Below are 14,323 nucleotides of genomic sequence, written 5' to 3'. Positions count from 1 at the left end.
ACATATGGCAACCTCAGATGGTAGAATTACAGGGGTTTGTGTATCGCAATGCGGATCGTCGTCACGGTCAAAGGAGAACAACAGGGTGCAATATACGAATGGAGGTGACGAAGACGGTGGACCAGTAGGAGTCAAGCCCCCAGGTGCATCAATCTCTCTTATTCCTGTAGGAGAAGAGGGGGTAAGGGAGAGAAGTAAGTCCAATTCTCCATATTTGAAGAAAGGGCTTGCTGATTTGGGAGAGCCTTTTTCCCATCCAAGGCGATCGGCAAGGCTGAGTCTAATCATAGGTGGCCAGTTCGGCTAATCATAGGAACAAAATATCCCTAACATCCATCTCTGATAAGGATATAAACAATTGCAACTCTCGCTTGCACCATATGTGTGTTATGGAAGAACCACCCAATCTGTGGGAAGTTGGAAAAAATGTGGATTGTTTTGTAGAGGAGAAGAAGATGAGGTCATCAAAGAATATGGTAGTATGGAAGAAAGAGACTTGGAGGTTGTGAACTGCTATAAGGAGGGTATTGAGAAATGTGTCCTATGATAATTGTGAACCTAAATATTAGAGGTATGGGGGGCAGTACTAAAGCTAGGTACTTGAGACAACTAATAGCTTGCGAGGGAGCGAAATTTGTGTGTATACAAGAAACGAAAGCAAAGGAGTTATCAGATGCTAAATGCTACTCTTTATGGGGGGATAACAAAATTGGATGGCTACATTATGAAGGAGATAATGGAAGAGGAAGCTTATTGTCGATGTGGTCTAAGGAAGCTTTTAGCTACACTAGTCATTTGATGGGAAAGGGGTACATAGTAGTTTATGGCTGTTACCTCAAATCCAATCTCACATGTGCAGTGGTAAACGTCTACGCCAATTGCAACCTGTCTGACAAGCAGTCTCTTTGGGCGGAGCTGTCTAACATCAAAGCCACATCACAAGTTATGGTGTGGAGCTTGTGTGGTGACTTTAATGCCATAAGAAGTCGTAGTAAAAGGAAAGGAAGCACGGGTAGGGTGACCATCCAAATGACCATTCAAGCGAGATTAAGGGTTTCAATACATTCATTGATATTAACCTTTTGCTTGATATTCCCATTGTGGGTAAAAAATTTACATGGTTCAACTCCAATGGCTTGGCAAAGAGTAGATTAGACAGATTGCTTGTCTCTGGGAAGTGGATGGATAACTGGCCTATATGCAAACAGGATGTACAAAATAGAGAAGTGTCCGACCACTGTGCAATAGTGGTGAAGTCGATGGATAAAGATTGGGTTCCGAAGCCATTCCGTACCATTAATGCATGGTTTATGGAGAGGGGTTTCTGTGAGATGGTGAAGAAGAACTAGAATTCCTACTCAGTCCTGGGGAGTGCTTTTGTAAAGTTTAAAGAGAAATTCAAGTGTTTGAAGGGTGATCTAAAAGTGTGGAATAAGGATGTGTTTGGCGACATTAATACAAGTAAAAAGAGGATTCTACAGGAAATTGAGGTTTTTGACTGCCAAGACTGCAATGGAACCCTTACGGATTCCGATAGGTTGAAAAGGTGTGATCTGGTAAGTCGTCTAAGGGAACTCGATAAGAAGTTAGATTCTCTAATACGCCAAAAAGCCAGAGCAAGCTGGATCAAGAATGGTGATTCATGTACCAGATTCTATCACTCGACTCTAAGATGGAGAAGACTTAGAAATGAAGTTAAGGGAGTTGAGGTAGGGGGACAATGGTGTGAAGAACCTAGTACGGTGCGCCTAGAAGCAAAGAAGCTGTTCGAGACTAGGTTCAAGTCAACGAAAGACCTTGGAGTAAGGCTTGATGCGGTTGAGTTTAAGTCCCTTTCGGCAGAGGACAATCTGAGTTTGATAACTGATTTCACTGAGAAGGAAATAAGAGATGTTGTGTGGTAGTGTGAAGGCACGAAGAGTCAGGGCCTGATGGATTCAACTTTAACTTCCTCAAGAAAAGTTGGGAAGTTATAAAGGATGAAGTTGTGGCAGTGGTGGTACTGTTTCACGAAACTGGATGTATTTCGAAGGGCTGCAATGCATCCTTCGTTGCTCTGGTACCCAAAGTCAGGGACCCTGCTAAGCTTGAGCAATACAGACCAATCTCCCTTTGGGTGCTATGTATAAAATCATAGCAAAGGTGTTGGCGGAAATGATCAAGAAAGTCCTCCCCTATGTCATTGTTGAAAGCCAATCGACATTCCTAAAGGGAAGAGGAATCTTAGACAGCGTTCTTATGGCTAACGAGGTGGTAGAGAACTTGAGGAGACGTGGGAGGAGTGGTTTATGCTTAAAAGTGGATTTCGAAAAAGCTTATGACTCAGTTAGATGGGAGTTCCTTTATGATATGCTACAAAGGATGGGCTTTCACTATAGGTGGATTTTGTGGATTCGAGGGTGTATGGAAAGTGTTTTTGTATTAGTATTGGTTAACGGAAGTCCAACGGAAGAGTTTACACCATCAAGAGGGTTGCGGCAGGGTGATCCATTAGCTCATTTTCTCTTTCTGGTGGTAGCGGAAGGCCTTGTCGGGCTAGTAAGGGAAGCTGTAAAGGGCAACTTATTAACTGGCCTTAAGGTAGGAAGAAAGGAGGTCGTCATGAGCCTCCTACAGTTTGTAGATGATACCTTGTTCTTTTGTGAGGACTCCTTCACCAATGTGGTGACTCTGAAGGCAATCCTGAGGGGTTTTGAGTTAGCATCAAGTCTTAAAATCAACTTCCACAAATCAAAGCTCGCAGGTCTTAACGTCCTTGATAAAGACATTGACTGCTACACTAAGACTTTAAATTGCTCTACGATGGGAACACCGTTTAACTACCTGGGTATTGAAGTGGGGGGTAATTCAAGGAAGGAAAAGTTCTGGGAGCCTGTTCTGAACAAGTTGAAATCTAGACTTAATGTGTGGAAAGGGAGATTTCTCTCTATGGCAGGCAGAATATGTTTGGTCAAGTCTGTCATCACTGCTGTACTGCTCTACTACCTCTCCCTGTTCAAAGCACCGAAGTCGGTATGCAAAAGCCTCATTAGCATTCAAAGGAGGTTTTTGTGGGGATGGGGTAAGGACAACAAATCGATATCATGGATAAGTTGGAAAAATCTATGTAAACCGCGAGAGGAAGGTGGTTTAGGCATTAAAGATATCCGTAAGTTCAATGTAGCACTCCTGGCTAAGTGGAAGTGGCGTTGTATCTCGAATGAGAAAGGGAGATGGAAAGAGTGTTTGGAATCAAAGTATGGCACGTAACAAGACGGTGATCACACCCCACTGAAACACCAATCGTGGTGGTGGAGAGATTTAGTGAAGGTTTGTTAGAAGGGAGGAGGAGATTGGTGGTTTAAAAAAGAAGTTGGGTGGTGTACCGCCCTGCTGGTCGGGTGTGATGACGTGGCACCTTGCTACAGTGTAGGCGTGTTAACAAGGCGCCAGGTTGGCAGATAGGAAGGAAGTCGAGAGGCACGTGTAGTCGCCGATTGTTAAGTTGGCGTGTTCCGATTTCCAGTTTACCAGAATAGGCGATCGCCAGGTTGAAGATGAAGTCGCCAGATGTAGACTCAGGCGACCAAGCAGTCGGAGATCGCCAGAACAAGCACATCGCCAAAGATGAAAGAGAAGCAGATTATGAAGGCGGCCGGCGAGACCACAGGGAAGGTGTATGAAGGCCCTAACTCGCCAGTTTCAGTAGAGATCGCACTCCTAAGTTTACTATGCACTGGGCAGTACCATGCATATGTAACTTAGCCAAAATAAGAGTAGAAGCAGCGCCAAGTCAGGGAGCCTCCAGATGATGGCACGTGTACGGTTGGATGCGGGCCACGTGTCCAAGTCTGCAACTGCCAGGAGAGAGAAAGTCACCAGGTATATAAGAGTTCTTAACAGATTTTCTGAGGTACGCACGTTCAGTTCATACACTTTACGCTTGCGAGTGACAGAGCTGTTGGTGAGAGAGAGTTTGCACGGTTCTAGTTCTTAGTATTTGGTGATACCGTCACTGACTTGAGCGTCGGAGTGCGATCGGCCGCAGCGGCGCCGTGTCGTTTCTTTGCAGGTTCTTGAAGTAGATCCAGGGAGGAACGAAGGTGATAAGCGGTGCGCACGTCGATCTTTGACGAGGCATTCTCCAGCGCTCCGGTCAGCAGGCAGGATCATCAGGCGCCCACCTTGGGGCCGTGTAAAACGTGCTCCCATCCACAGCGTGAGTTCGTGGAAGTTTTCGAGGTTTTCTGCGCGGTTGTGTGCTGGTGCAACCGTCGTTTGCAGTTTCTTTGAGTTTCGTTCGGTGAGTTTGCGTTTTATACCGTTTGTTTGGTTTTCAATCGGTGGAGTGAGGTCTTTTGTTGCTTGCGCGCAATCTGTTTGGTGGAAGTTCGGGTTCTTTTGTGGTTTTCTTCGAAGGTTTGCGGTGTTCTTGGGTTCTCGCGCGATTTCTTGAGTTTTCTCCGATTGATCGCTGATTCGATCGTGGTTGAAGTGTTATTTGCTGTATTTCTGTGGTTCGCTGAAGTTAATGAGAAAGATGAGAAGCAATCGCTCCAGTCCCGTGGCTCCTGTCGCTGCTAAAGGCGACACCGCCATGACCATGGCGTAGATGGCAGAGATGATGCGCACGTTGCAGGCAACCGTGGAAGCCTCGCGCGTAGAGCAGGCAAGGATACATGAGGACCTGGTCGCCTCTCGCGCCAGGAACGAGGAGCTCAGCAAGGTAGCTGAGGAGCTGCGTCGAGCTCTTCAGGAGCAGCAGGGACGTTCTTCTGCTGAAGAGGTGGCACCGTCGACGCCACCTCGTGTGTTCCCAATGCCTTTTGTTCAGGCGATTACCGACACGCCAATTCCCACGAGCGTGGTTCCGGTTAAGGCTGTTTTTACCGGCGTGGAGGATCCAGAGGCTCATCTGACCACGTTCCACATGCAGATGATGCTGTCGGGAGGGTCAGACGCCATCTACTGCAAGATGTTCGTGAGTACGCTCCAAGGAACGGTGATGGAGTGGTTTGTGAGCCTGCCTAATGGCCACATAACCAATTTTCAACAATTCTCGAAAATCTTTGTCGAGCAGTACATTGTGAATAAGGCACCGCCCAGGGTGTCCTATGATCTGTTTGATATAAGGCAGTACCATGGGGAGTCCCTCAGAGACTACCTCAATCGCTTCGGAGCGCAGATGGTCAGATCGCCGGCCAAGGATGAAGAAATGCTGGTCTATGCCTTCAAGAAGGGCGTTCAGCCAGGGCCATTCTGCGAGGCCTTGATCAGGGCTCATCCAGCGACGTTTGCTGAAGTCAGGCGACTTGCGGTGGCCCACATCGCCGACGAGAGTGAAGTCGCCGAGAAGAGAGGCAGCGTGGCTCCCGCCAGGCCACGCGCCCAGACCAGGATCCAACCGCAGAGGGTGCTGGAAACGGCGGCGACGGCCAGAAAAGACCAAAGGACTCGCTATCCTTACGATAGGAGAAATAAGGGAAGAAGCCAAGCGCGCCAACAGCCAGCACGCCAACAACCAGCACGCCGAGAGTACAATCGCCCGCCTAAGCACAAATTCGTCATGGGACTAGCGGACCTGATCGCTATCCCTAACATATCTGCTAGGTTGAAGGCGCCCGAGAAGGTGGGCGACAAGGTGCTGGGGTCAAAGCCGGACGTTTGGTGCGAGTTCCACCAGTGCTTTGGCCACAACCTGGACTCGTGCTTGTCTTTAGGATACCAGCTCGACGATCTGGTTAAGAGCGGGTTCCTAAACGACTATTTGCTGGACAGAAGGACCGGAGGAGCGTCGAGTTCCCAGCCAGCAGGTGGAGAAGCCCAGCAACACGAGATGCCTATCCATGGGGAGATCCACACCATTGCAGGGGGTTTCTCAGGTGGTGGATGCACCGCATCGCAGAGGAAAAAGTACGCGCGATCGGTGATGGCAGTGGACATGTTTGAAGATCACTCGCCGGAAGTGGACATTACGTTCACCAAGCAGGATCTTCGGGACGTTGTGCCTCATGACAACGATCCCATTGTTATTTCGTTGATCACGGCGGGAAGGAAGGTCCACAGAGTTCTGGTGGACCAAGGAAGCTCGGCAGACGTGATGTTCTGGCCGACTTTCACGCAGCTGGAATTGCCCCTTGACCAGCTAAGGCCCTATGGAGGGTGCTTGTATGGGTTCGCTGGCGACCAGGTGGAGGTCAGGGGGTACATTGAGCTGAGAACCACGTTCACAGATGAGGCTGGGTCGAGGACGGAGAAAATCAACTACCTCATCGTAAACGCCCCCTTAGCGTATAACATCCTGTTGGGAAGGCCCACTCTTAACAGGATAGGTGCCATTCCGTCGACTCGGCACATGAAGGTGAAGCTGCCGTCAATGGAAGGGGTGGTGATCACGATAAAGTCTGATCAGAAAAAAGCGAACAGGTGCTATGAGAATAGCCTGAAAAATAAAAGATCAGTGAGCTATGTAACAACCACCCCGCCTCCCGGTGTGAAGCCCAGACCGCCGGTAAAAGAGGAGGCCGCCGGAAGGGATGTAGATATGGTAGATGCTGAGCTGGGGGAGAGGAATGCTGGCCTGGAGGAGGAAGAGGCGCGAAATCGCCCCGAGGAAGCAAGGGAACAGGGAATCGCCAGGGCGGTGATCGCCAGAGAATCCAGACCCAAACCTGTCGAGCAGTGGCTCGAGAGGGAGATCGGGGGAAAGGTCTTCAAGCTGGGAAGATCTCTGGAAGTCGATCTCCAGGACCAGATCGCCAAGGTGATTGAGCGGTATCTGGACACGTTTGCATGGTCCGCCTCGGACATGCCCGGGATTGATACCGACTTTCTGTGCCATCATCTGGCGATGGACAACATGGTGAGACCAGTGCGACAAAGGAGAAGGAAATTCAACGAGGAAAGGAGGCAGGCGATCAGGGACGAAACCCAGAAACTCCTCGCTGCAGGCCACATCAGGGAAGTCCAGTACCCTGAATGGTTGGCGAATGTCGTACTGGTGAAGAAGAGCAACGGGAAATGGCGCATGTGCGTCGATTTCACCGATCTGAATAAAGCTTGCCCAAAGGATTCGTATCCTTTACCAAGCATTGATGCCCTGGTTGATAGTGCTGCAGGGTGCAAGCTGCTGAGTTTCCTGGATGCCTTCTCGGGCTATAATCAGATCAAGATGCATCCCATGGATGAAGAAAAAACAGCCTTCATGACGGAGAGGTCGTGCTACTGCTATAAGGTGATGCCGTTTGGGCTGAAGAACGCGGGGGCCACGTACCAGAGGTTGATGGATCGAGTACTTGCACCGATGCTGGGAAGGAACGTGCAAGCTTACGTCGATGACATGGTCGTGACCTCGCAGGAGAAAAGCAAGCACGTTGCAGACTTGGAAGAATTGTTCACGACGATCGCCAAGTTCAAGTTGAAGCTCAACCCGGAGAAATGCATTTTCGGCGTGGAGGCTGGAAAGTTTTTGGGTTTTCTCTTGACTGAAAGAGGAATAGAAGCTAACCCGGACAAGTGTGCCGCCATCTTGGCGATGAGAAGCCCGGTTACGGTGAAAGAAGTCCAGCAGCTAACAGGTCGGATGGCAGCCCTATCTCGCTTCGTGTCGGCTAGCAGAGAAAAGGGGCATCCCTATTTTCAATGTCTGCGGCGCAATAACAAGTTCGCTTGGACGAAAGAGTGCGAGGAAGCTTTCGTCAAGCTGAAGGAGTATCTGGCGAGCCCGCCGGTTCTGTGCAAACCGCTGGCGGGAATCCCTCTCAGGTTGTATTTCGCTGTGACTGAGAGGGCGGTGAGTGCGGTGCTCACCCAGGATCAGGATCAGGCTCAGAAGCCTATTTATTTTGTGAGCAAGGTGCTGCAGGGCCCAGAAACGAGATATCAGGCCCTGGAGAAGGCTGCGCTGGCTGTGGTGTTTTCGGCGAGGAGGTTGCGCCACTACTTCCACAACTTCACAATACTGGTGATGACTGACCTGCCCATCCAGAAGGTCTTGAAGAAACCTGACGTTGCGGGAAGAATGGTGAAGTGGGCAGTGGAGTTGTCAGAATTTGACATTAAATATGAGCCCCGAGGCCCGATCAAGGGGCAAATCTTTGCAGATTTTGTGGTCGAGCTCTCATCAGAGGCGGCGCGGGTTGAAGGAGATGGTTTTCGTTGGGTGCTTTCGGTGGATGGATCGTCGAACCAGCAGGGTAGCGGTGCTGGGGTCATATTGGAAGGACCCAACGGCGTGCTGATCGAACAATCGTTGAGATTTGCCTTCAAAGCCAGCAACAATCAAGCAGAGTATGAGGCGCTGATCGCCGGGATTCTGCTGGCCAAGGAGATGGGAGCTAGGGTGCTGATGGCGAAGAGTGACTCGTTGCTAGTCACAGGGCAAGTAACAGGCGAGTTCCAGGCTAAAGATCCACAAATGGCGGCTTACTTGGCGTATGTGCAGGAATTGAAGAGTTCCTTTGCCTCTTTTGAAGTAGTACATGTGCCCCGAGAGCAGAATGCCCGAGCTGACTTGCTTGCTAAGCTCGCCAGTTCAGGCAAGGGGGGTAGGCAGAGGACGGTGATTCAAGAAACTCTGAAGACGCCGAGGGCATTTGTAGCAGATCACCTGGTCCTTCAGATAAGCAAGTCGACGGAGAGAGCAGCGAGAAGCCATAAGTCTTTGACGCAAGAAACTCTGAGATCGCCGAGAATTAGAGCATGCCGAGGAGAGAAGGTGGACGTGATGCAGGTCTGCGCCACCCATAAGCCAGACACTTGGATAACGCAATACAAGCGATGCTTGGCAGATGGTCTCCTCCCGCTGGATCCAACAGAAGCTAGGAAGGTAAAGAAAAATTCCAGTAAGTATACATTGATTGATGGCGATCTGTACAGGTTTGGGTTCACTCACCCACTCCTGGAATGTATACACGGCGAGAAGTGCACGAGAATTATGGCAGAGCTCCACGAAGGAATATGTGGAAGCCACGTCGGGGGTCGAGCTCTGGCCGCGAGGACTCTCCGTGCAGGCTACTATTGGCCATCCATGAGAGAAGATTGCAAGAAGTATGCCCAGTGCTGCAAACAATGCCAACAGCACGCCGATTGGCACAAGGCACCTCCCGAGGAGTTGAAGTTGATCTATAGCCCTTGGCCGTTTCATACTTGGGGAATCGACATCCTGGGACCTTTCCCGCCGGCGATCAGGCAAATGAAGTACTTGGTGGTGGCGATTGACTATTTCACCAAGTGGATTGAAGCAGAACCAGTGGCCCAGATCACCGCACACAAGATCGAAGGCTTTGTATGGAAGAACATTGTGTGCCGGTTTGGAGTGCCTAAGCGCCTGGTGTCGGATAATGGGACTCAGTTTGCAAGCCACCTGTTGAAGAAGCTTTGTGAAGGGGTTGGAATTCAGCAAGTGTTTGCATCCGTCGAGCACCCTCAGACAAATGGCCAGGTGGAATCGGCTAATCGGGTGTTGTTGAGGGGTTTGAAGAGAAGGCTTGAGAAAGCCAAGGGAAGTTGGGCTGAGGAGGTGCCCCGTATAGTCTGGGCGTACCACACCACCGAGCAGTCAGGAACCCATGAGACCCCGTTTAGCTTGGTCTATGGGTGTGACGCCATGATTCCGGTGGAGATCCAGGAGAGCTCGCCGAGATTCCAGAACTTTGTAGAGGAAGACTCGAATGAAGAGAGAAGGCTGAACCTGGATCTGCTGGATGAAGTCAGGGAAGAGGCAAGGCTGAAGGCTGAGGCGGTGAAGAGGAGGGTCGAGCGAAGATACAACTCAAAGGTGATGCCAAGGCAGTTTAGAGAAGGCGACCTGGTGATGAGGAAGGCCCACCAGTATGAGATGGAGAATAAACTATCACCCAAGTGGACTGGACCGTTCAGAATAACCGAGGCGCTCGGGAACGGGGCCTACCGCTTAGAGACGCTGGAAGGAGGGGCGATTCCTCGCACCTGGAACGCCACACACTTGAAGTTGTACTATAGTTAAGAGCTTTGTAAGTAAAGACAAACACAATGTTATATTACAATGTCTCTGTTAAAACAGTTTGAGGGGGGTACTCTTTTTTCCCTAAGGAGGGTTTTTAATGAGGCTACCCAATAAAAGAAGAGTTTTCGAAGTAGAAGGTGTTTTCAGATTGCATGTGCGCTGTTTTCAAAAGTTTTGAAGAAAGACCTTGTCATTTGTACATGATTTAAGGCAAGAAAAGATGTATCGCGTGCTTTCTAAAAGATTTTAACTCCTCATCATTTTTCGGCGATTAGAGGCACCAGTTAAGTTTTAAGTCCTCATCGTTTTTCGGCGATTAGAGGCACCAGTTAAGTTTTAAGTCCTCATCGTTTTTCGGCGATCGGAGGCACCAGTTAAGTTTTAAGTCCTCATCGTTTTTCGGAGATCGGAGGCACCAGATGAAAGACCTCAACGCTCTCGCGCGTCTCGAGGCAAGTAAAAGACCTCCTCGTTGTCGAGCGAGTGCAGGCGAGAAAGAGAAAAAGTCCTCCGTGTTTCTGGGAGCGAGAAGATGTAACTCCTGGGGCAACGTAGAGGCAAGTTAAAGAGCTCCTCGCCGTCGAGCGAGTGCAGGCGAGAGAAAGAAAGGTCCTCAGTGCATCCAGGGGGGAGGAGATGTACACCCTGGGCAAGTTGAGGCACCAGATAAAGTCCCTCTCGCCGTTGAGCGAGTTAAGGCCATTTAAAGACCTTCTCGCCGATGAGCGAGTTCAGGCGAGTAAAAAGACCTTCTCGCCGATGAGCGAGTTCAGGCGAGTAAAAAGTCCTTCTCGCCGATGAGCGAGTTCAGGCGAGTTAAAAGACCTTCTCGCTTACGTGCGAGCATAGGCAAGATAAAATCCTTCTCGTCGCGAACGAGTTCAGGTACGGCGGAGAGGGTGGAAGAAGCTTGAAAGGTGGCTAAGGTAGGTTCGAAGAGAACGCCTAGCCAGCCGGTCTTTTGCTTTGAAGTTCAGGAGGGGCAAGGAAGATTCCAAAGGGCGCTTCTACCCCAGATAAAGAAACGATTGCCAAAGCATGAGGCTAGCAAAAGCTGATGTCACCAAGGGGTCTTGGCGATCGGGAAAAGTTCAAACGACGGCGAGAAGGTTGAAAGACTTGTTTGATAAAGCAGGTCGAGTGGGACGTTGTTCGAGCCAATGATTAAGTTACAGTTCGTTGCTTAAAGGGTACTCCTGTAATGAGGTTAGTTGCCTTAAGAGTACAAGTTGTTTAAAGTGATTTGTGCTTAAGTTTGAATTGGCTCGAGGCGGTTACGTCAAAGGTCACGTTTGCAAAATCGCTAAGTTAAATCCGACAAAGTTAAACATGCAAAGAAGGCTAAAACGCTTAAAGGGAGTCAGGGGAGAAAATGTCCAAGTTTTGTGATTAAAATAAGCGTTTGTTCAAAACACATATGCAAGAGTTTTTACAAGGTAAATACAAGTGAATTTATAAAGTAGCAGATGGGGTGGAGTTGGTTGAGCCTTCGGCGGGAACGACCTTTCCATCTACTACTTCGTTGTTTAACGACACCATGCTGAGGTCGAGATCAGGGAATAGGCATGCGAATTGCTCCCGAGCGGCTTCGAATCCAGCAACCAGAACCTGAGCGGAGTTTAGTTTAAGTTCTTCAAATTGCCTTTGAAGTTCTTCAACCTGTTTCTTGAGCTCCTTGTTCTGCTGCTCCAGCTCTTCGACCTGTCTTCGGAGTTGTTCGTTGGTCTCTTGAGCATGGAGAAGGTCGTCAGCAACCTTCTTGGATTCTGTTTGAGCTTGGGTCAACTCGGCAGCCATCTTCCCTTTCTCCTTGTTTGCCTCGGCGAGATCGGCCATGGCGTCGTCCCTCGCTTTTTCTACTTGCCTAAGTAGCTTCTCGCGGTCAATCGACCTCTGCTCCAGCTTTTGCACCCTGGCGGCGTCAGCTTGAATGTGAGCCTCCAGGTCGCTCGCCTTGGTGCGGAGAGGCACGATCTTGCTTTCTAGTTTGACTTTCTCTTGGGCAAGTTCATGGACTTTGCGGCGAAGGTCAGCAGCTTCCTTGCGCGCCAGCCTGAGCTCGGTATTAAGGGCATCTTCCACCCGGGTGTGATCAAGTTCTGCAAGCGTCAGGCTGAATGACATCTTCTCCACCTCGATCTTCATAGTGCTATTTTCAGTCTTGAGGTGGTAGAGATCGTCTTGAAGCCTCCTGGTGGAGCTCTCCACAGCCCTCGTTATGATCGATGGGATATCCTCTGCTATGTTTTTAAGTTTGGCAGTCAGAGGTTCCCACATCCTTGTGACTTTGAGGGAAAGGTTCGCTGCTTGGAGAGGCGCCAGGGGGGCTTGTTGAGGGTTCTCGCCGCCACCTTCCTTAGCAGGATTTTCAGTGTTTGCTTCCTGGCGTGGCGACACAACCGGGGATTCGGTAATCAGAATTGGAGAGGTGTGAGCAACCTCATCCCCGGTTGGAACGTTTTCTGCAGCTGAAGCGTTTGAAGGGGGGCCCCCTCCAGCTGAGATATGTGGCGTAGAGGCACTTGGGGGGTCCTCCAGAAAATTTGGCTCTTGAGCCTCAGCTGCTGGTGGCGCGGTGGCCAGTGGAATCGCCTGGACTGGTGATGAAGGGGCTTGTGGTGTTGGCGATGAGGGAGGAGGAGCAGGTGTTGATGGTGGTGTTGAAGTTGGAAGAGGGGGTGGTGCAGGTGGTGAAGGTGGTGCCACCCTTTTCCTCTTTGTAACGAGGCCATCCTCAGTGACCTCGTCGTCCTCTTCCTCTTCCTCTTGGACGACTTGGGGGGCTTTTCGCTTAGGCCTCTTGAGGACCAGTTTCTTGCGCTGGGAGGGTTCCTTGGGCGGTGATCGCCCATGAACGATGGCCTTCTCGACCGCCGAGTTGGGAACCGTCTGGGAACCGATCGCCAACCCGTGGTTTCGGGCGAGCGCCTTTAAGTCGGCGAGCATGTTCTTACCCAACATATTGACTGCATGAAACGAAAATGCATGAGTTAGCTCAGAAAAGAAAATGACAAGTGCATGAGGTAATAAAACAGCAAAACAGGTAGTATATGCGGAAAAGGTAAAACCAAAGTCTTGTGCGTATCACACAAGACGCCCAGAAGCAATATCAGAAGTAGTATCAAAGCAACAGTTTGGATGTCCTAACCTATTTGGAATTCCAACTGGTCCTCAAAGAACTCGAAGGAGATCAGGGTGGGGGTTAGGAATGTTATGTTGGCATCTGCCACCCTCTTCCAGAATAGACAGAGGTCTCGGTCCAAAGCTCCCATGCTATCAGGACTTCTGGGCCTCCTGAAGCAGCTCTTGGACTCCTTTTTCCCCTTGTCCACCCAGTACAAGGGGAAGCCATCAAGAAGAGAAGTGTCTTTATCGTTTGCGCGTACTTGGATGAACTTCCCCTTCCAGTCCTTGTACGATTGCTGGAAGATGGTAAAAATGGATCTCCCAGCAATGGCATTCAGGCTGACCCACAGGCGGTCTCCCGGGTGCTTAGCCTAAAAAAGAAACAAAAACACGTCCACCGACGCGGGCAGCCCCAGGTGGTCGCACGTTATTTGAAAGGCTCGAACAAACGCCCAGCTGTTGGGGTGAAACTGGGCGGCAGCAATGTTGAGCTCGGTTAAAAGTTCCCTCTCGAATCGGGTGAGGGGAAACCTGAGTTTGACCTTCTTGAAGAAAGTTGTGTAAACAAAGCAAAAGGGCCCGTCGGCGCTTACTTTGTCATCGGCGCATACTGGCAGAGCGGCGGGGCAAGGCAGCACCATCATTCTCTCATCGTGCTCCTTGTGAAACGATTGATAGGCCTCGTCCCCCTTTGTCAACCGCAAAACTGCTCCCGCAGTGTTCACCGACGAGGTCTCCTTTAGAAGGTTTGGGGTGGCCCAAGGATATAGTGTTTTGAAGTCTGGCAGAGGCACGGGGGCTCCTCCAGCGTTAGGTGGAGTCGCCTGGGCCAGAGCAGTTTGGGAAGATGCAGGCCTCTCAGCCTGCGAAGAGGAAGCGCCACGAACTTGGGTTGGGTCGTGCGCTTGTGAAGAAGGGTTTCGTGCTGATGGAGGGGGGTTCGGGGTGATCTTTATGCGAGTCATGATAGCAACTGCAAAGGAAGAAGAAAGAAAAAAAACGATCAGGGGATTACAGAGGCTGACTCGGTCATGGAAGGAAGGTGAAACGACGAACGAATGTGAGTTCGTTGCGACGATCGACAAAGCCCTAAGTTACGCAAAAGAGAAATGGAAAAACGACCCACAGCGTATGCACCAGGCAGTTACAGGATGATGCAAATCGGTGAAAATGCAAGGAAACCCAGCAGATGAAGGGAAGTAATTACCTTTCAATGATCAGGAAGACGAGGGA

General features: G+C 50.1%; 1 protein-coding gene across 1 annotated transcript; it reads left to right on the top strand.

Annotated features, from left to right (window-relative positions):
- Positions 1-573: 573 nt before the first annotated feature.
- Positions 574-1,904, top strand: LOC137816892 (uncharacterized). Its single transcript, XM_068620055.1, has 3 exons — positions 574-1,104; positions 1,209-1,334; positions 1,413-1,904. The coding sequence occupies exons 1-3, from the start codon at positions 574-576 to the stop codon at positions 1,902-1,904; spliced, it is 1,149 nt and encodes a 382-aa protein (XP_068476156.1).
- Positions 1,905-14,323: the final 12,419 nt, after the last annotated feature.

This window comes from Phaseolus vulgaris, chromosome 10, assembly GCF_051622355.1.
Source record: "Phaseolus vulgaris cultivar YP4 chromosome 10, ASM5162235v1, whole genome shotgun sequence".
NCBI classification, from domain to species: domain Eukaryota; kingdom Viridiplantae; phylum Streptophyta; class Magnoliopsida; order Fabales; family Fabaceae; genus Phaseolus; species Phaseolus vulgaris.
Note: the sequence above shows the minus strand (reverse complement) of the source record. Positions and strands in the feature narration are given on the sequence as shown.